The 19599-nt window shown below is 42.6% G+C and overlaps 2 protein-coding genes across 5 annotated transcripts in view; one reads left to right on the top strand and one right to left on the bottom strand.

Annotated features, from left to right (window-relative positions):
- Window positions 1-422: 422 nt before the first annotated feature.
- RP2 (RP2 activator of ARL3 GTPase) lies at window positions 423-12859 on the bottom strand. The gene is made up of 5 exons (XM_035116563.2): window positions 12606-12859; window positions 5035-5700; window positions 4115-4229; window positions 2608-2693; window positions 423-2063 (listed from the first exon to the last, which is right to left on the bottom strand). Exons 1-5 carry the CDS (start codon window positions 12738-12740, stop codon window positions 1980-1982), a joined length of 1086 nt encoding a protein of 361 aa, XP_034972454.2. The 5' UTR covers window positions 12741-12859; the 3' UTR covers window positions 423-1979.
- A 4198-nt stretch (window positions 12860-17057) lies between these two features.
- The window catches only part of SLC9A7 (solute carrier family 9 member A7), a 54966-nt gene continuing 52424 nt past the window's right edge, over window positions 17058-19599 (top strand). For 2 of the 4 annotated variants that reach the window (XM_060273463.1, XM_060273462.1), the window contains exon 1: window positions 17058-17617. In XM_060273463.1, the coding sequence (XP_060129446.1) occupies window positions 17359-17617 (259 nt within the window). In that variant the 5' untranslated portion in view covers window positions 17058-17358. The remainder of the gene's footprint in view (window positions 17618-19599) is intronic. The other 2 variants (XM_060273465.1, XM_060273464.1) reach the window with 1 other exon arrangement.

Here is a 19599-nt window from a genome sequence, read left to right as displayed (position 1 = left end):
GCTTTTTGCTGTCCTAACTTACTGCAGAATACATTTTTAAAAAATGCAGTCACTGAGCTTAGTTTGGTGCCCCCCCCCCCTACTCAGCACCCAGGGGGACCATCTGGCTTCCCCACTCTAGGATGGCCCTGTTTGGACTTTCCTATCAGGCCTTACTGGGAGGCCTTAGTGGGAGAGTAAGAAGCCCTGTTGTGAAAGTGTCCTGGCTCAGTCTTTTCTGGACCCAGCTCATTATCAGTTGCTACATGAAGTATGTAACATCAAATTTTAAAGGACAAAGCTCAGCTAAATAAAGTGACAAGAGGGCGGCAATGAGACCAATTAAATTAGTTACACAACCGTGAACAGATTTGTTTAGCTCATGACACACACGCCTAACTTTTTAATTAAAAAGTTACAGGGCTTTTTCATTTAAATATTTATTATAAATCACATTTTACAAGTGCTAAACAAAAAAAAAGGCATTATAAAAGCCATAACAAACATACAAAACCCTGATAAAGCACTTACTGTAGTATGATACCAATGAATTAACTGAACAGTTTACCTTATAAAGAATAAGCAATAATTCACAAAGATCCAGACATTAACTACACAGAAGCCTTCAATTTTGACAGTATAAAAATAAATTAGGAAATATTAAAAACCATCAATGATTTGACAAATTATCTCTCCCTACACATTGCAGAGAATTTCGTCTGATTTTAAAAGTTATTTCCTGTTAAAGCTTCAGGTAAAAATTATGTTGTCTTTATCCAGCATATAGTACCATTCCAGCAGATAAAACCCTTATTTCTGCATAGCATGTATTTATACAGTTGAAGAAAAAGAAAGAAATTTATTTCCTTTTTTTACAGCTTGTATAAAGCACCAGTTTCTACAGGTTTCAGTGTAATTACAATCTTTTGAGTACACCTACTTTGTACTTAAGATGCCACCTTCCAGATTAAGCATAGCCAAGAGACATGATTTGTACTCTAAGCCATCGTGTTGCACTCAGAATGTGTAAACCTGATTCCATTATCTTGTTAATCTTTCATTTTAGTAATCTTTATTTTGACATTTTAAACCAGCACAAAGTCCTGCAGATGCATCTTCCTTCAACATTTGAGATAGAAGTTAACATTTATAACAGGTGCTTGGAGATGGCACAAAAAAAAAAAGACAGAGTGCAGTCATCAACACTCAAGTTCAGGGCAGATTTGGATGACCAAAAAGCAGGATTTGCAAGCTCCCACTTTAGATTTTTTATGCAAGGAGGCTCTCCCTGCTTATCATAAATTTAATAAATTTGGAAAGATTACTCTTAATGCAAGAATCCAAAGCAGTGCTCAGTACCAAGTCCCCTGTAGGAATACTAGCTCTGTTTCTGCAAGCACTTCTGCAGTGGTTGAGTATTTAAAGTATAGCCCCTAAATATACTTTAAGTCAGTGTAGAACCTGAGACTTCAGCACAAAAAATAAAGCTGGAATTTCTCGTCTCTGCTACTTACATGCAAGGGGAACAATCCAAAGTCAGCCATGTTGATTTCAGTGTGAGTGAAGTATATTAGATCATTCCCACTGAAAAATCAAGGTGTGTGTAACTTTAGCAAAATTTTCTGTATTCTGTAAAAGCAGATCACCTACAAAAGTTGAAATGATGGTACCTGTGGAGTGAACTTGGTTGCAAATAAGTTTTAATTTTGACAAAAAACCAAAGCGCATAGCTCTCTCCTAAATTCTACCAAGCATACTGGACGGACTGCCAGGCTTATAACATTGAAACATTATATGAAAGAAAGAATTGGACATAAGCAGGTGAGCACTAAAGAGTTTATAAAGGTATCTGATATGTGGCGTGTTATTTGTTGGATGCATTCAATTATTATTTTTTGTAAAGGCAACTTCTTGTTTTTCTTCAAAGTGTCCGACTATCAATTGAGTGCTATACAAACCTAAAGTACATCTCAACCGTCAATAAGATGCTTATGTCTACTTCACATTCCCATCTGCATATCAGCAAAATTATAGAAGCTGTCTACTTCTCTGGAAGCTGATGCTTTGTCCTCCGATACAAAAACCTGTAGTTTAAAATGAAAATGAAAATCACTAATATGCCCTCAACCAGATGATTTTATACAAGATTCATTTTTTTTAAAAAAACCAACTGGATCATATTGTTAAGTTACACCTACTACTGAGTCAATTCAAGTTAAACGTCAACTTAATCCTGGATAAAACAGCAATACCAAAGTGAGAGAAGCATGTTTTGTAGTTGGCTTATTTCAAACATACCATAGTTATCATTAACTACAGCTTGTCAATTTGGATACTGCAGGCTGTGTTAAGCAAACGCATTGGACCAGTCACTATGCTTCTATTAAACCTCTCACCGAGGGCTGAAACATATGCTGCCTCAAGCTCCTTGGATGAAGGAGGGGATAAAGCTTTAAAAAGCAGTCTTAATTTTGAAAGTTAGTATTGAATAAAAAAATAGAAACTGGTTTCAGAATCAAGCACTCTTGTGAATAACTATATTTCAAAGGATAAAGGAACACACTAAAGTAACTTGCAAATGATACCAATAGTTCTAGAAAATTCTAGAAATTCTGTGCTGCTACTCACCTTCGCTGCACTGAAGACATTAACAACAATGTCTTGGCATGCTGCTACAGAACCGTCACCACAGAACTCTAGAGCAACAACGGGACCTAAGAAAAAGATAGTATTTTTGTCATTAGGAATTTTCAGATATTTGGCCCACAGAAAATATTACTCTTTTCACAATAAGAGCAGAAGCAGTCCTTGAGAGAAAACAAGTCAAGTGTTACACCAGAAGTCTGAAACCTACGCAGAACCTCTCTCTGCACTCCCAACTAGTTTCTTCTAGTAACGCTACTCCAACAAACCAGAATGAGGTTTCAGTGAAACCACAGAAAAACTGAGCCACCTAATCACAAATTTTACCAAATATTTATTCATATATTCATTTTATATTATTTATATACTACCCTTCATCCAAGGATCATAGGGCAGGTTACAGTATAAAAACACAGAAATACATAACATAGTAACAAACAAGACAATTACCCCCCAAGTTTGAGGGAATACAACAGCATTCCCTCAAGTCTAAATATATAAACTAACATACATTTTGATCAGCAATACATGTTTGAGAAACAATAATGCCTGTTTAATTACGTATTAGGTTTACTTTTTGAAAAAGAAAATGTTTATGTAGAAGGGCTTAGCAAAGCAACCGGTAAATTTCTTAACTCCTTTATATAAACCTTTCTTCAAAAGATATATTTAAATATGCAAGTCAAAGTGCTTCAATTACTTCATGGGAAAAACAATACATTACACTAAAGCAACTAAAGGTTTTGTTATCCTTATTTGCTAAACCAACATAACAATTTCAGCAGCAAATCCATTGGGAAAGCATGAAAGTCCAGGCAAAATATTGACTTTTTGTTTTAAACAAAAAAAAGTGAGCATTATCCTGCTGGTTAGAGGTGGACATAATATGGTCTATAAAACACAAAAAGAAATATATTAAGTTTCATAAGTATTACTCCAATTTTTACGAGAAGGATAATGTTCCTATAAAGATAAAAATGTTCCTATAGGCTGTGATTTTCAAAACTTCTTATTGCAGTTGGTTCTCCTGTAGATATGCAACAAAAGGAAAATCTTGAAAAATCTTTGCAGATGGAAGAAATTAAGAATGTCACGCATAAGATGAAAAACAGGAAAGCACCAGGGCCAGATGTGCTTCCTACAGAGCAATATAAGGCATATTCATACTTTCTGACCCCTAGGTTGTTCTGTGTTTATCAAAAGACTTTGAATTAGGTACCCTGTCAAGTTCAATGTATGATGCATATATTCCTGTAGATACCTATTTGGACTTCTGGAGGGCTTATATCAACTCCTATTTTCAACTTGAGATGCAAGTACTAATGGCTATTGTATTCTCAATGTGAGATTATGGTTATTGTGCTTTTTTTATGTCCTTTTAAAAAAGTTTTTTATGACACAGAGTATGTATCAAATAATACAACTTCAATTCAATCATTTTATTAAGTAAATTTAAAGGAACAGAAGGGCTTGTTTTCTGGACTAGTCATACCTTTTTCAACTAAAGGGATAAATTCAGGCGCTCTTTCCTGGAACACTCGCCGAGCATCATCCGCTTTCATGGAAACCTCTTTAGTCTGAACTAGCCAGAAGCCTTTGCCAGTCATCTATTTCAACAAGAATTAGAATTTCATGTAAATCAACTAAATATTATTTAATATACCATTTTGCTTCCATCAAGGCTATAACCAATATATGCAAAAATAAATTCCTATTTACAATATCCAGTCATTTGCTGCACCTTTCTTTCTTTATGCTTCCTCCCAGAGGTGCCAATTTGAACAAAATATTGGGGGGGCAGGTAAGCTCCGCCCCACATTTGAATGGCAAATGGTATAGCCGAGGTTCCTGCATTGCAGGGGGTTGGACTAGCTGACCCTTGGATCCCTTCCAACTCTTAAGATTCTATGATTTTATGATTCTACGAAATGGTGCCCTATGGAAAATTATGCGGCAGAACCTTCCATCTTCTTCCAAGTCCCACTCCCCATACAGTGCATCAGAGACCCTTCCTTCACTAGGGGGACAACAGTAAAGCAAATGACTGAATATTGTAAACAGAAATAATTTTCTTGATTATAGCCTTTTTATGAAAGCTAACTGGGTACAACCCATGGTCTTATCCAAATTTGATGAATTTTCTCCAATGGCTTAGGTTAAAAGAAATAAGTAGGCTACAGGATGAAGTTACAGCACCCCACCCTCACAGTAAATTTCCTATCCGCACAGTGAATGTGGATATAGGAACACAGATAAATCCGGAGCAATATTTCGGCTATACCAAGTGCAACTTCCTAGCAGCCATTTAGAAACTAAAGAGTAGTTTGGCACTTAAACGTATGTCTCTAGAAAGGTTTCAGAGTTTTTAAGAAATACTAGTCAAGATGTGAGAGACACCTGTGGGTTTCTTACCTCATCAATTAACTTTCTAGCATTGGCAGTTGTATAATCCCCAGCAAAGAATACTGCCAGGCAAGATTCTTCACTGTGCTTTGGACGTCTACCCTGCGTAACTGGAATTATGCTCCTGTTGGCATCCGTTGAAATCCTGACAGCTTTCAGTTCCTCAGCAGTTGGCAGTGGTACATGGTCCTGGACTAAAGCGTCCGCAGCTAGAAGACTCCAGTTGTTCTCTCCTGATACTGGTGTGAAATCATGGATATTGCTCCAAGTATTGTTAAAGATGCTCAGCCCTGCATCTTTCAGCTGCAAAGCCAGTTCTGGATAGTAGTACTGGAAACACCCAAACTTCATACCTGTAGATGATTCAATGATGGGTTGGGTGGCACAGCACAGAAAGACGTCCATCCTTCTGCAGTCCCGGCTACGAAACTGTTGGCAAGCCACTACACATTTACATTCTTTGCAATCTCGGAAAAACACGCTGCCTTTCACAGGTCCTAAAAATATTCGGCAGTTTGTACAGTCATCGATAGTGATTGTAGCCGAGTGGTCAAAGATGTAGATATTGCAGTTTTCACAGTCCTGAATAACAAACTGTTGCCCCGCAACTTTCCCAGGTAACCGTCCTACTGTTTCGTCCTTGAGTCCAGAAAACATGTAGTCTTTAGGATTAATCTGAAAGAAAAGCACAGGCATGTAGCAAGACAATACAGTGGTACCTCGGGTTAAGACCTTAATTCGTTCTGGAGGTCCGTTCTGTTCTCATCCTGAAGCAAAGTTCTTAACCCGAGGTACTATTTCTGAATTAGCAGTCTGTAACCTGAAGCGTCTGTAACCCGAGGTACCACTGTACGCTTAATAAGCTCTCCCTAAGAGAAAGTTAGCACATTGTGGTGAATGACTTGCTTCTTTTGTGACATTGCTGTATTGCAAAGCAAGATTTTCTGTGTTATTTATATAAGCAATTGTCCTGTTACTCAAGGATAAGAGATGCAAGGAAAGATATTCTTTTTGGACTGATTTTTGTTGCCAATGAGTATACAAGTGACATACAATGGTCAACCAGTCAGATATGAAGTTGTGCCATGAAATAAAACTGAACACACAGACTTTCAGTAATGCCTTTTCACTGATAGAATGACCTTTTGCAGAATAGAATTGCTAAGGTTTACAGTTAAATATGTACACTGGGGAGGGACTGTAATTCAGTAACAGAGCATATGCTTTGCTTGCAAGAGATCACAGGTTCAATTCACCTTCCCCCCCCCCCGGGGGGGGGGGAATGCTCCATCATGAAATCTTGAGGAGTCACTGTCTATCAGTGCCAACAATACTGAGCTATATGAACCGAAGATCTGACTTGGCAGAGGGCACCATCATATACTCCAGGCTAACTTTAATAAGGAAAGGGCAGAGGAATGATTACTGGTTTTAGGGGGTATAATTATATTTAGGTAACTTTAGGCTATAGATAACAAGCCAAGTTACAACACATCCATAACGTCAACAGATAATTGAGGTAATTCAGAACATAATAATTTAATAAAATTAGCCAGCAAGTTGTATTACTGCCAGAAACAGAATACAAATAATGTGCTGTTAACCATACTATTTACTTAGAATACTCATATTCTGGTTTATTATACCAAGAGTGACTACAAATCACCTTTCAGAAGATTCTCAAAATAAAAACCACACTCAAATCTAGTACAGGAACAGAAGCATCCATGTAGAACCAAGACTATTCAGGCAGCATTTCATGCCATCATTTTTGTCCTTCCCTGGTGTCATACCGAATCGAAGGCCAAATGCTAAGAGCTTCTGTGTTTCCTTTTTGTCTTCTTTCCCCATTTTATTTGGTAATGTTAAGAATGCAGTTGAAGCACTGTTGCAATCTAGTTTAACTTCCTCAAATATTCATTTCCCTCCCAATTCCTTCAAGGAGCAAAAAGTAAAACTGACTTTTAGATACTAAACTGTGACTTGGTGTTACAGTAGTGTTAAAAACTCAGATATGAAAGCTTTGTTGTGCACAACAATGAAATGTCTAGGCATGCTTTTTTATATAGTAAGAATACAAAGCTGAGAACGAATGAACTGCAGCTAAAATATTATGTTCATTTTTCACATGGTCTAGTCCTTCCCCTGCCCACCCCCCTAATATTCTTAAAAGGGTCTCTTCTTCAGTCTTCATGGAGTAGCTGGAAGTCGGAAGGCAGAAAAAGTCCTCCTTTCCTTCCACTCTGCAGTTTTAATCTGAAATCTTAGGTGCACTACTGCAGTGTTTCTCAACCTTTTTTGGGCCACGGCACACTTGTTCCATGAAAAAAATCACGAGGCACACCACCATTTAAAAAGTTAGAAAATTTAACTCTGTGCCGCCCTATATTATAATTATGACTGTAAGAAACACTTGCCAAATATTGCTTTCCAGCGGGTTAGTGCTGAGTATTGGCGGCCGCCAGGCTCGTTTGCACTGAGCTTTGGGAAAGAGGAGGAGAAATATTGCTTTCCGGTGGGTCAGTGTAGTATATTGGCAGCCGCCAGGCACGTGACAATGCAAATCGCCTTTCTCGTCGCTGCACGTCGCGGCACACCAGCCAGCGTCTCGCGGCACACTAGTGTGCCGCGGAACAGCGGTTGAGAAACGCTGCAGTATTGCACCCCAGAGCTCAGAAACTGCTCACACTAATGAAATTCCCTGTCGTAAAATACGCCTAGAACAATGGGATTTCAAACGCTGGTGATAGAAGAATGGTGACACAGTAAGCTTGAGTCCATCATGATTCCCTCCCTTTTTGCTCCTTCTGTATAGTCTTAAGAAGTAGTTTGGAATGTTTTGCTTTGTTTGCCATGACATCCAAATTGAGACAAACCATTAACTATGGTTTGTTGAAACAAGGCAACTTCAAAGTTGCATCTTTAAACCTTTTCTAAAAGGGATCCCTACATATGCTATTAAACCCAGGTAACATAACTATGTTAAAATAACTATTCAGTTTATTTACTGAATCCCTTATAAAAAATTAAGTTGATCAGTAAGGGGGGGAAACTCCCACAAGTCACATCACAGTAGTATTTTTGCTGTGAAATGTTCTATTTATACGCTACATGCTGATACATGTACATAATTTTCTGTATTAGACTAGCCCCAAGTGGAACTAAAATTGCCCATAAAGTGAAGTTACACATTTGGCTAGGAACTGTCACACATTTTAGTGCTCTTGTTCTGCCTTGAAATATGCTTTAAAAACTGCACGGCATGAATGTGTGTAGCCTGTTCAGTCCTGCTCCATTTCACGCTCATATACCAGATATTTTATTTAGCCTTCTGGCAGAGCACAACAGAATTAAAAGAATAGGCAGCCAATTAAAAATTATAGCTACACCACCACAAGATCATACTATCTACTACCGGTATACTGTACTACAAATGGTTTTCTTGCCTCATGTATGAAATGTACCAGTAGGAAACTCTTGAAAAGTGGTTACAGGCAGACTAAAACCTGACCTAGTTTCATCTACATTCACACAAGCCCTTCAACAAAGCGAGTTTTAGGACCTAAAATGACCTGAAATTAAAGCTCACCCACACTCTTGATTTTCTAGCTATGTTTGAAATATGAAAGTATAGCCAATTTGATTATGATTATCTTACTAATGCCAAACCATATATTCTAAAGAGCTGCAATAGGCAGATCAGAATCTACTGGTAGATCGCGTAGTGATCTGCAGTAGATCAGCAAGAGCTACAGACTCCCAATTATTGAACAATGACAATATAGTATTTTAATGTAAATTAGGCTGCTGAAAGCTAACAAGGAGCAGACTTGATTTAAAACCTTAATTTGTTTCTAGATGTTGGTTGGTATCCACCTGTCTCAGGAGACAATGGAATAGTGTGTCTTCTGGGGTGAAGTCAAACTGTTGTAGAGTTATATCACCTGCTGTGAGGCATATGAAGGCATCCAGTTGTGCTGTGAACCATGGAGTTTCTTTTTTCTGAGCTCTTCCCAAATCAATTCCTAGGCTCAGCATGCACTCATAGGCCTGTAGTTCTTTAATTCTGATTACATGCCTTCTCCTTATGTCTCTGGTTCCCCCCCCACACACCCCTGTTCTTAGGGTTCAAGTAAAAAACCAAGTAGATTTGACAAGGCTGGTCTGCCCACTCCTGCTATAGAAGAGCTGGAGATGATGACACAAAGAAAATTTATACAGACAGGTCCTCATATAGTCCAAACAGCAGCACTTTGCACTTACAGAGGAAACCATGGTTTGCACAAGTACAAAACAAACAAACCAAAACTTTAGGGGGGAAAACCTAAGCAAGGCAAAAAGCTATGAAAACAACCCAACAAGGTGTAAACATAGATTCAGAACATTGCCTGGACACTGAGGTAGGAGAAAGAGAGGGAGTATTCTACACAGCAAAACATTTGTTGCAGTTTGCACCTGTGCAGCATTTATTACAAGTCCTTCTCATCAAGTAGCCTCGTCTGCCTTAATTCCAATCCTCCCCATCACCATCCGTTTTAAAACATATTAAACTGGTGGCTTTATTTAATCCACTTAAGAGCCTTAGGTGACAAGGGCAATTGGCCATGGTTAAATATAAACATATCCCTTAAATTTAAGTGTGTCAGGTCTGCTGCAGGTAAGTCTGCAATGCTTTAGAATAGTGATGGCACTATTTGTACAGTTTAAATCCTAGGCACTCTCTTTAAAAGGAAGGGCTATTCCCCGAAACACATCGCCATTCATATGCTATATGCAGTCTCAGAACAGGAACAGACAGGCCTAAAGACAGAGGTGGGGAAAGTGCAGTACGTACTCAAGACGATGCTCGGCTGCACTGCCATAATCCCTGACCACTGTCCATGCTGGCTAGGCCTGATGGAAGTTGTGAGTCCAGCAATATCTAGAGGAGCACGGATTCCCCACCTCTATGCATGCAGGATGGCAGATTTTGGAAAATCATGCTCAACAATAACTTCAAATGAAATGACATTTTAAATAACACACCAATTAACATTTAACCCGATCACTTCAATAGCATACTGCATGTTTATTTCAAGGACACTGTCACTCTGAAGAATGGAATTGTGTTTCATTTCCATATCTAAGTTGGGAGCAGTTCATATCCTAACATATAAGAGGATTCATGCTATGTAGGACAGTGGTTCCCCAAGGGGGCAGTGGGATGGCTGACGGGGGGAGGCACCAAGAGTCTAGTGCAGGCACCCCCAAATTCCGCCCTCCAGATGTTTTTAAGACTACATTTCCCATCATCCCTGACCACTGGTCCCATTAGCTAGGGATGATGGGAGTTGTAGTCCCAAAACATCTGGAGGGCTGAGTTTGGGGATGCCTGGTCTAGGTGGTGCCAGGGGGGAGCTAGAGGTGTAAATGACTATCAGACTTTGAAAAGCTGGTATCACTGATTGAAATGCATAAATTATGCTGAATGAAACTAAATAGTTTTAATTGGATTTTGAATACGGTAATTATGCAAATGATAGTCACTGTTTTGCATTTTGCTGTCTAGAATTTTATTGTCTTGCTATCTTTCTTAGTGAGTCATGCAAAACACTTTTCTGAATAAAGTTTTTTTATAGGGTAGGGGGTACAGTGGGTGAGTTTATGGAACCAAGGGGGCAGTGGACTAAAAAAATAATGATGGTGTCATGCAAAAAACATTTTAGATTCCTTAGTGTGAGATCTATCAATTGCAAACTATATAGTTTAAGGGAAGTTCCTTTCATTACCACAAGAGGAAGTTGAGTCAAAAGCTACATAAAAGCTTCCTCAGTTGAAATCACCTCCATCACCCACCAAACACATGACCATAACATGAGTCAAGTGTTACATACCTCTAAATTTTGAAATACCCAATGCACAGAACCAACTAAACAAAAAATAATTAGGGAGCCAGGAAAATAAAGTATATGCAACCTCAAAGAGCGGCTTACATAGTGTTGTGGAAAGAATGCAATTAGTTAGCAAACAAGCACAGAATCCTCTGGGGAAAACAGCTGCCTTGGCTACTACCTGCAGCCTCATTGCCAATTCACAAGGGGTTGGGGTGGGTAGGAGGGATGAAATAAGAGGAAACCATTATGTTTTACAATCAGATACACAAGTTTACAAGGGACCCAGGTGGCGCTGTGGGTTAAACCACAGAGTCTAGGGCTTGCTGATCAAAAGGTCGGCGGTTCGAATCCCTGCAACGGGGTGAGCTCCTGCCAGCTCCTAGCAGTTCGAAAGCACATCAAAGTGCAATAGGGACCGCTCCGGTGGGAAGGTAAACGGCGTTTCCGTGCGCTGCTCTGGTTCGCCAGAAGCAGCTTTGTCATGCTGGCCACATAACCCGGAAGCCGTCTGCGGACAAACGCCGGCTCCCTCGGCCTATAGAGCGAGATGAGCGCCGCAACTGCAGAGTCGGACACGACTGGACCTGATGGTCGGGGGCCCCTTTACCTTTACACAAGATTACAATGATGTCCTCTTTGCTCAAAATCACCACCACCTCCAGATTAAATCCCAGAGCGATAACTACCATGCTTAGAAATCCTGCTACGGCTTATTTTATGGGTATGTCTTATTTTCGGAGAAACAGGGTATATCAGCTGCCAAACACAAAATGTGCTGAGGTACCTCAAAGGCATATCGATTGCTGGCATGATTTGAAATACCCTTCACAGGATGCTGAGAGTGAAAGTACAAAACAGCTTATTCCACAACCCGTTCTTGTAGTCTTTAGCATCCCACAACACTTACTATGCATAGTAAGGGCACATTAAAGGAGTTAGATAACCACCTTCCTTAGGGATAAGAAAGGGATGCGCTAAGTGATGTTGAGCCTGCTCCCCAAGAAGGTAAGAGGATAAGTAAGACGTGCTGGAAAAGGAAGTACACGCAGAGAGGAAGGAAGAGTAACGAAAGACAGAAGCATAGCTGTCAATTTCTCCCCTTTTTAAAGGGAAATTCCCTTATGCTGAATAGGCTTCCTCTCGAGAAAAGGGAAAACTTGACAGCTATGGACAGAAGACGTGCAAAAAGAAAGGAAATCGGGACGTCAGTAGAGAGGCACGGAAGAAAACCGATGACGAGCGACATGCAAGTCCACACGTAGCGGAATTGCTTGCAAAACATTAAGGTACCTAAGCTATGTTGGACCACAACCACCACCCCAGCCTACGGAAGGGCGTTTAAATACAGCTATTTCTGCAAAAGAAAAAGAAAAACACCCCGAAAACACCTCCACCCACGCTCTGGTCCAAGAAGTGTGGCTCCTTCCACTTGGAAGAGCCGTTAAGAGGAAAAACCCAGGTTTCCGCCAACCCAAGCCGACCCGTGTCTGTTCCAAGGGCGTTCACACGTGCATCCTTGGCAGAAGAGGGTCGCAGAAGGAAGCAGCGCGGAAAGAAGGAGCCCCAAGGGGAGAAATGGGCGTCCGAAAGGGAGGACCACGCGTGCAATCAAGGGAGAAGCAACGGGGGAGAAAAAAAGGAAGAAGAAACAGCAGTCGCGCGTGCAGCTGGCCCTGGCGGGGAGTGGGCGGCAGGGCGGAGGGTTACCTTGGCTCGCTGGTCCCAGCTGTACTGCGGCTGCTTCTCGGCCTCCGACGGCACCGCGACGTCGCCGTCCCCACTCTCGCCGCCGGGCTTCGGCTCTTTGGCCTGCTTCCTCCGCTTGGAGAAGAAGCAGCCCATGGCGGTTCACCTCCTCCGGCCACACCGGCAGCCCACCTCCCTCCCCTCCGCGATCGCTCAAGGCAGCAGCCACCACCCCAGCCGCGGCTCCCGCTAGCCCAATAAGCCTCGCCTGGCCCCGCCCTCCGCTTTAAGCGCTCGCTTCCGGCTTCAACCTCGCCCGTCTCCCAGGGCGACGGAGGAGGCTCCGCCCCGATGGGCAAGCGGCAGCCTATCAGCGGGTCGGGTCGGGGCCGTCAATCGGACTCGTTGACGAATCGGGAGGCTCTCCGCCTTCTCCCCTGCCTGAGCCTGGAGGCAGAGGGAGAAGTGGGTTTTTTTCTTTTCTAAAAAAAATAGTAATGGGGGAATCACTCGCCCCTCCTGTTATTCACACTTTGCTGTCTTTCAGGGCGTGAAAATAAATAAATCCCTGTATTGTAAGGGGGTTGGACTACTAGATTAACTTTGGGGTACCTTCCAACTCTACAGTTCTGTGATTCTAAATAGAAATGCCCTGAGGTCTAAAATATCCCCTGGGGACGGATGTGCGGGGGGGGGGTGTACTCTGCACATGCTCAGATGCAGGAGTGTATGGTAATTGTAGCCAGGTATGCTGCAACTACAGGCTCATGTTTGGCAAAAGGCACCAGGGCAAAGTTCTCGTTAATTTTCTCCCAAAATTTAGTCCTGCCCAATATAACTAATGTACTATGGGAACTATTTTATGGCCTCCGTTAAGAAAATGTTTTTTTGCATTTATCAGGGTTATGGGTGACACTGTAAAGTTTACAGTATAAAGAGTAATTATCTGCCTTTTGTGTACTAAACAGAGTTTGTGGCCAAGGCAATCACGCCCCATTGCTTCCCTCCATCCCACTAGGATATATTTCAAATTAAATGGGAGAGGATAAGATTAGAGTGCAATCCTATACACTTCTATTCAAAAGTAAACCCCATGGACTTTCTCCCAAGTAAGTGAATATAGGACTGCAGCCTTCACAAAATAGAACTTACAATGGAATCTTATGGTGCTTCCTCAGAAGTAGGCCTATGAACCTTATAATACTAGGCTGTCTGTATATTAAAGGTAAAGGGCCCCCTGACCATCAGGTCCAGTCGTGTCCGACTCTGGGGTTGCGGCGCTCATCTCGCTCTATAGGCCGAGGGAGCCAGCGTTTGTCCGCAGACAGCTTCCGGGTCATGTGGCCAGCATGACAAAGCTGCTTCTGGCGAACCAGAGCAGCACACGGAAACGCCGTTTACCTTCCCGCCAGAACGGTTCCTATTTATCTACTTGCACTTTGATGTGCTTTCGAACTGCTAAGTGGGCAGGAGCTGGGACCGAGCAACGGGAGCTCACCCTGTTGCAGGGATTCGAACCACCGACCTTCTGATCAGCAAGCCCTAGACTCTGTGGTTTAACCCACAGCACCACCTGGGTCCCTATATTTATTCTGTATATTAATACGGAATAAAGAAGCAGTGGCTGCTTTAGCTGAAAGCTAGAAGCTTCAGGACAGACAAAAGAATCTACTTATTCACAGAGTGTGTACAATACTCTGTACAATAGAATTTGTGACCACAGAATGTAGTGATGCAACCAACTTGGGATGTTTTTAAAAGGGGATTAAACAAATTCATGGAGGATAAAGCTATCATTGGCTACTAGTCTTGAGGGCTGTGTACTACCTCCAGTCCCAGAGGTGTTGTGCCTCTGAATACAAATTGCTGGTGGGCAGTAATTGTATGATGTGTATAATAGTTGTTCTTCTGGAATCACCATTCAGGCATGTGGGGACATGTAATAGTAAGATCAATTTGTAAATGAAGAGCTTATCGGACTGATTCTGTGTTCCCATGTTGCAGTTCAGAATTCAGTCTATTGTGCTAGCCACTAGGAAAAGGAATTTTTTGTTTCCTTCCCCTTTTGCCTGATTTCGCACAGGCTTAGGCCCAAGCCTAAACAAATGGAATTCAATGGATACACAACCCCATTTTTATGTGCATACTTAGGGAGAAGTAAGTTCTCCTGTATTCAGTTGACAGGCAAGGGAAATATGTGCCCCACATGAACTTGAACTCCTGTCATCTCTGACCATTGGCCATGGTGGCTGGAGCTTCAACATCATTTGATAGAGCCACAGGTTCCTCACCCCTATTCTAAGTAAACATGTATAGTATTAACATGCTTAACAAATGAATGACCTTGCTTAATATTTACCCAACAGAATATATGGTAAACATTGCAGTTCTCTTTGGGAAATGCTGCTAGCAGACTCCAAGGAATTAATTATCCCAGTTGTTGACAGTACAAAATATCAAGGGACTAAAAGGAGAGGATGTGTGAAAACAGTTTCACCATAAATAATTATCTGGCTCAGATTTCCTATAATATTTAGCATTCATATAAAAAGCAAAGGTGGTCAAACCGACCTGTTAGAAAAATGTCAAAACCCACATTACAGCAGTACCTTTATTAAGCCAATGTTACAGCATGCAAGCTTTAGAGTTCTCCACAATGCTTCAGGTAAACAAAACAAGAGGAAGGGAGGGGTGGAAAAATTTCACTGATATTGGAGCCAAAAATGGAGTCTGCTTTAAGTCACAGTCTTAAGATGAAATATGGGAGGTGATGGACATTTATATGAAGTTCTGCAATGTACTTTGCTGGTCTGAGGTTGCACCAAAGAGTGCTTGAAAAAAGAAACATATATAATAATGTTGCATGCTACCCCAGTCAGATGGGTTGGGTACAAATAAATAATAATAATAATAATAATAATAATAATAATATCTGAAAGTGGTGCGAGATTCCAGAGGTTCCAAGTGCTTGCTCAAAATTTGGTTTCTTTGGAATGAGGAATAGTGGAGAGTTTGGTATCTTTATGATATATGGTTTTTAAATGAAGGGGCTCACAGCATTAACACCCCAATATGTCTTGCTTCTCCCATAGTCACAGCCTTGGATTCAAGCAGAAGACAAGCATGGGTCGCACTCTCTGGCTTGTGCCTGCAAGCTGCTTCTAGCCCTCCTCTCTCTCATTCTGCCCTCTGTCTTTCTCACTGCCATTCATTTGCCCTCTGGTACAGAGCAACCTCCTTTGCTATACCTTACTTTGGTCACTATGACCCTTGCCTGGCTAATGCAACAATGAAAACCTCTGTTAGATTTTAACCCTTGCTGAATCCAAGAATTAAGTGAATACTCAGGCATCAGATAGTAGAACTCCCCTGTAAACTCACAATAGGAATTTTTAAGGCAATATCCTCATATTGCAGATAAAAGGATTAAGCTGTCTGACTTTGTTAAGGCATCAAGTGAGACAATAGTTGCGGTGGAATTTGATCTGGAATCTTACTTACGTGCAAACATTACCCCATACCAGCTCCTGAAGCACAATCCTATCTAGGCTTACTTGGAAAGTACTCAATGGGTGCATTTCAGGTAAGGGTGCCTAGTATTTCTATATCAGCATACGCATTGCTATTTTTCTAGAAAAAGAGGTGCAGAACTCACCATGAAAACCTCCATTGTTCTCTTATAATGGCAATGGCACCCACCTGAGAGGTGCCAGAACAGTGTTCCAGCAAGTTCTGGCTGAAAAAAAACCCTGGACAGCAACTTATTTTTAATTTATTGGTTGCATTTATATTCCACCTTATCTCCAAGGAGCTCAGGGTGACGTACATGGTTCTTTTCCACTTCCACATTTTATCCTCACCCAGCGGGCTTCATGGCTGCGTGAAGATCTGAACCCTGGTCTCCCAGGTACTAGTCCAACATTGTCACCACAACACCACAAAGACTCTCTTATTTTTTTGCTGGAGGGACACTGAGAATGGAACAGGGGTTGTGGCAGCCCCAAATCCCAAGCTTCCCACTAAGCTCCCGTTTCACTTCTAGGTTTGCAATTTATGAGAGAGCAGCATCGACAATAACTGGATGCCCATCCTCTGGCAACTCAAGGGACTTTGCGCTTTCTCTACTCAGCTTGTGGTGTATGTACCCTGGCTGCGGAAGGAGGCGGTACCGTAGAATGGCCTGCACCACTTCAGGAAGTGGGGGAGGCCTTACATTGTCGAATACTGTACTGTATGCTTCTTTAATTTTCGCCCAATTAAACACAACAACAACAGTCAGCAGCAGACCTTTCCAGCGCACCCACCAGACGCGGGGAGCATTCGGACACGATATTCCCCCTGAAAATATATATATTGTCTGCAGTGGTACGGCCATTCTCCCGCCTTGTTGCGCTGCCGCTGCCGGCGCAAATCCCGCCTCAGTGCGCAGCTGGGAGCGTGACAGGCCTTAAAAAAGGCGGGGCGGCGGCGGGGCCGACAGCAGCAGTAGGAGACGGAGCAGCAGTAGCAGCGCACCGAGGACTACGGCAGCCGGCAAACTTTGCCTGCCAAGGCCTGCTTGGTGGAGAGGACCCGCGCAGAGGCGGAGTCTGGCGGCGGCGCGCGCGCCACTGGCGATGAAGCTGCTCTTGGCTTGGCAGCCACAGGCTGAGCGAGCGTAAGAGGCTGGCCAGGCATTGCAGAGGCTGCGGGCGGCTCGGTGCGCAGCTGCTGCGGGCCGGGGAAAAGGAGAAACACCAGCGGCGGCGGCGGCGGCCCCAGCACCACCAGCAGCATGACGCGCCCTCCTCCGCTCCTGCTCCTTTCGCTGCTGCTTCTGCTGCTTCGAATCCCCGGGCCGTGCTCCGGGGAGCGGAGCAGCAGCGCCCTGGAGGAGATCGCCACGGAGAAAGAAGCCGAGGAGAGCCACCGGCAGGACAGCGTGAGTCTCCTGACGTTCATCCTGCTGCTCACGCTCACCATCCTCACCATCTGGCTCTTCAAGCACCGCCGCGTCCGCTTCCTCCATGAGACCGGCCTGGCTATGATCTACGGTGAGGCTGGGGGTGGGGGGTGGGTGGGGCGTGCTCGGTGCTTACTGGTCCTGGAAGAAGGAGGAGAAGGACAGGGATGGGGAAAGAGATGGGTGTGTGCCCGCGAGATAGAGATCGCCTTTGGTGCATGCAAGCGCCTGCCGTGAACAAAGGCTGTTTGCAGCACACTTGCCTCAAATCCTGTAAGCAAAAGAGGGAGTGTGTGTGTTTATGTGTGTCTTGCAGGGTCCTTCCGTTCCTCGCCTTCCTTTTTCTCATTCATATACGGTGACAAAAAAACTCTTCTGTATGCTGCGCGAGTGTTTGTGTATGTCTCCCCCGCCCCCCTCCATCGAAACCTTATTTATTTGTGGGAGCGCCATGAATGTCAAGGCGATTTTTGCTAATTCCACCTGCCCTTGGCTGTGGAGGCAGGAGGAGGAGAATTGCATTAGATTCCAAAGGGGCGGGAACAGCGACTGTGCCTATGGCAAAAGGATGCTCTATGGTGGGGTATTAGATGAGCGAGGAGGCATTTGCTCTGGTTGCTTGGACCCCCCCCCCAACGGCTTCTTTGCCTGGTGGATGCGACTCCATTTCTTCTCTGTTTATTTCTTCAGTGCCTTCAGATATATGGTTGTTTTGTGGTGTCTTGCTGGTATCGTTTTCTCAAGGCCCAGGGTCTGGATAAATGCAGATGCACATGTGAAAGCCTCTTCTCAAGTCAAACCTGCACCTCCTTGAAGAAGAATGAGCATCCCTCGAAATGTGTGCAATTAGCCAGGCCTCTGCTGTTTCCAAATTCAGTGTTTCCAAGCTAATGGGGGAACAGAAGGTCAAATTGCTTTGCGCATCATCTGTTCTCTCTCTCTATATACACCACCATATATACGACTATCATAAGAGGCAAATTATGTAATGTGCATTTCAGAGAGGGCCTACGCTGGTGGTTTGCATAGGGTCATAGGGAGTGGGACAGAGGCCAAATGTCAGTTGCTTTTTACATAATGGAAAAAAATTTGAAATGTAAACTATGTTTTTGTGTCGCTTTTCTTAATGGAGATACATTATTATGACATGCTGAAATGTCCCCTGAGGAAACCTTCAGGCCTTATTTGAATGCTGCTCACTAATTGAACTGGTAATGTGCATGGTGGTGCAGAAGTTAAATTACAGTAAACATTTCAATTGTAGGCTTGACAGCAAGATTCTGTCATGTGCTACTTTTGGATTACCCTTAAGGATTCCCTTCTTCTTTTTTACTGGGCATAAACTAGGCATAATTTTGTTGTTGTTATCTTGGATTCTGTACAGGAAGACTAGACACATCTTTAAACATTCATGCTCTTTAGCTGGAAGCTTGGCTGCCTGCTAGCTTTGTGTTTTTTGTTTTTCCAATCTTTGGCCCTTGATGCTTGCTGGCTCCCTTCCTGATTGCGCTGAAACTCTGCACCGGGAAATGTTACCCAATGCACCTTAAATCCTTGTGTGTGGTCATGTGATGAAATTAAGTAAATACTGTTTTGGAGCTGTTCCATTTGCTGCTTCTTTTATATCAGATTTCTAAAATTGTTCAAAGTTGCCATGATCCCTGACTTTAGGTCTGATTTTTATATCTCTAGCACTATTATTGTTCCCTGTTGTTTTTACTTGGGTTTCATTCTGCTGCTGTACTTCAGTCTGCTGGTGTTACGTTTGTGTTTAATTTGGATATTGTTATGAACTTAACTATTGTAAGCTGCACAGAGAACTTGTTTTCTTTTGCTAAGTACTCCAATTAAATGAGAAAAGCTTGCCCTTTGAAGGGTTTTGGTGGTGGAAGATCAAAGTAAAAGTACTATACATTTGTTTCTACTATCTGATGTGGCACAGAACTGGGGAATTGTGATCAGCTCAGTAGCCACCAGATTTGATTAATGACTGGCGCAGAGGATTGCATGTGTACCTACAGTGACATATATATATAACCTTGTGCAATTTTCCTTTTGCATCTTCGCTATCAA

The sequence above is a fragment of the Zootoca vivipara genome, chromosome 4, assembly GCF_963506605.1.
Source record: "Zootoca vivipara chromosome 4, rZooViv1.1, whole genome shotgun sequence".
NCBI lineage: Eukaryota > Metazoa > Chordata > Lepidosauria > Squamata > Lacertidae > Zootoca > Zootoca vivipara.
The sequence above is the reverse complement of the archived record's forward strand: the minus strand, read 5'-3'. Positions and strand labels throughout refer to the sequence as shown.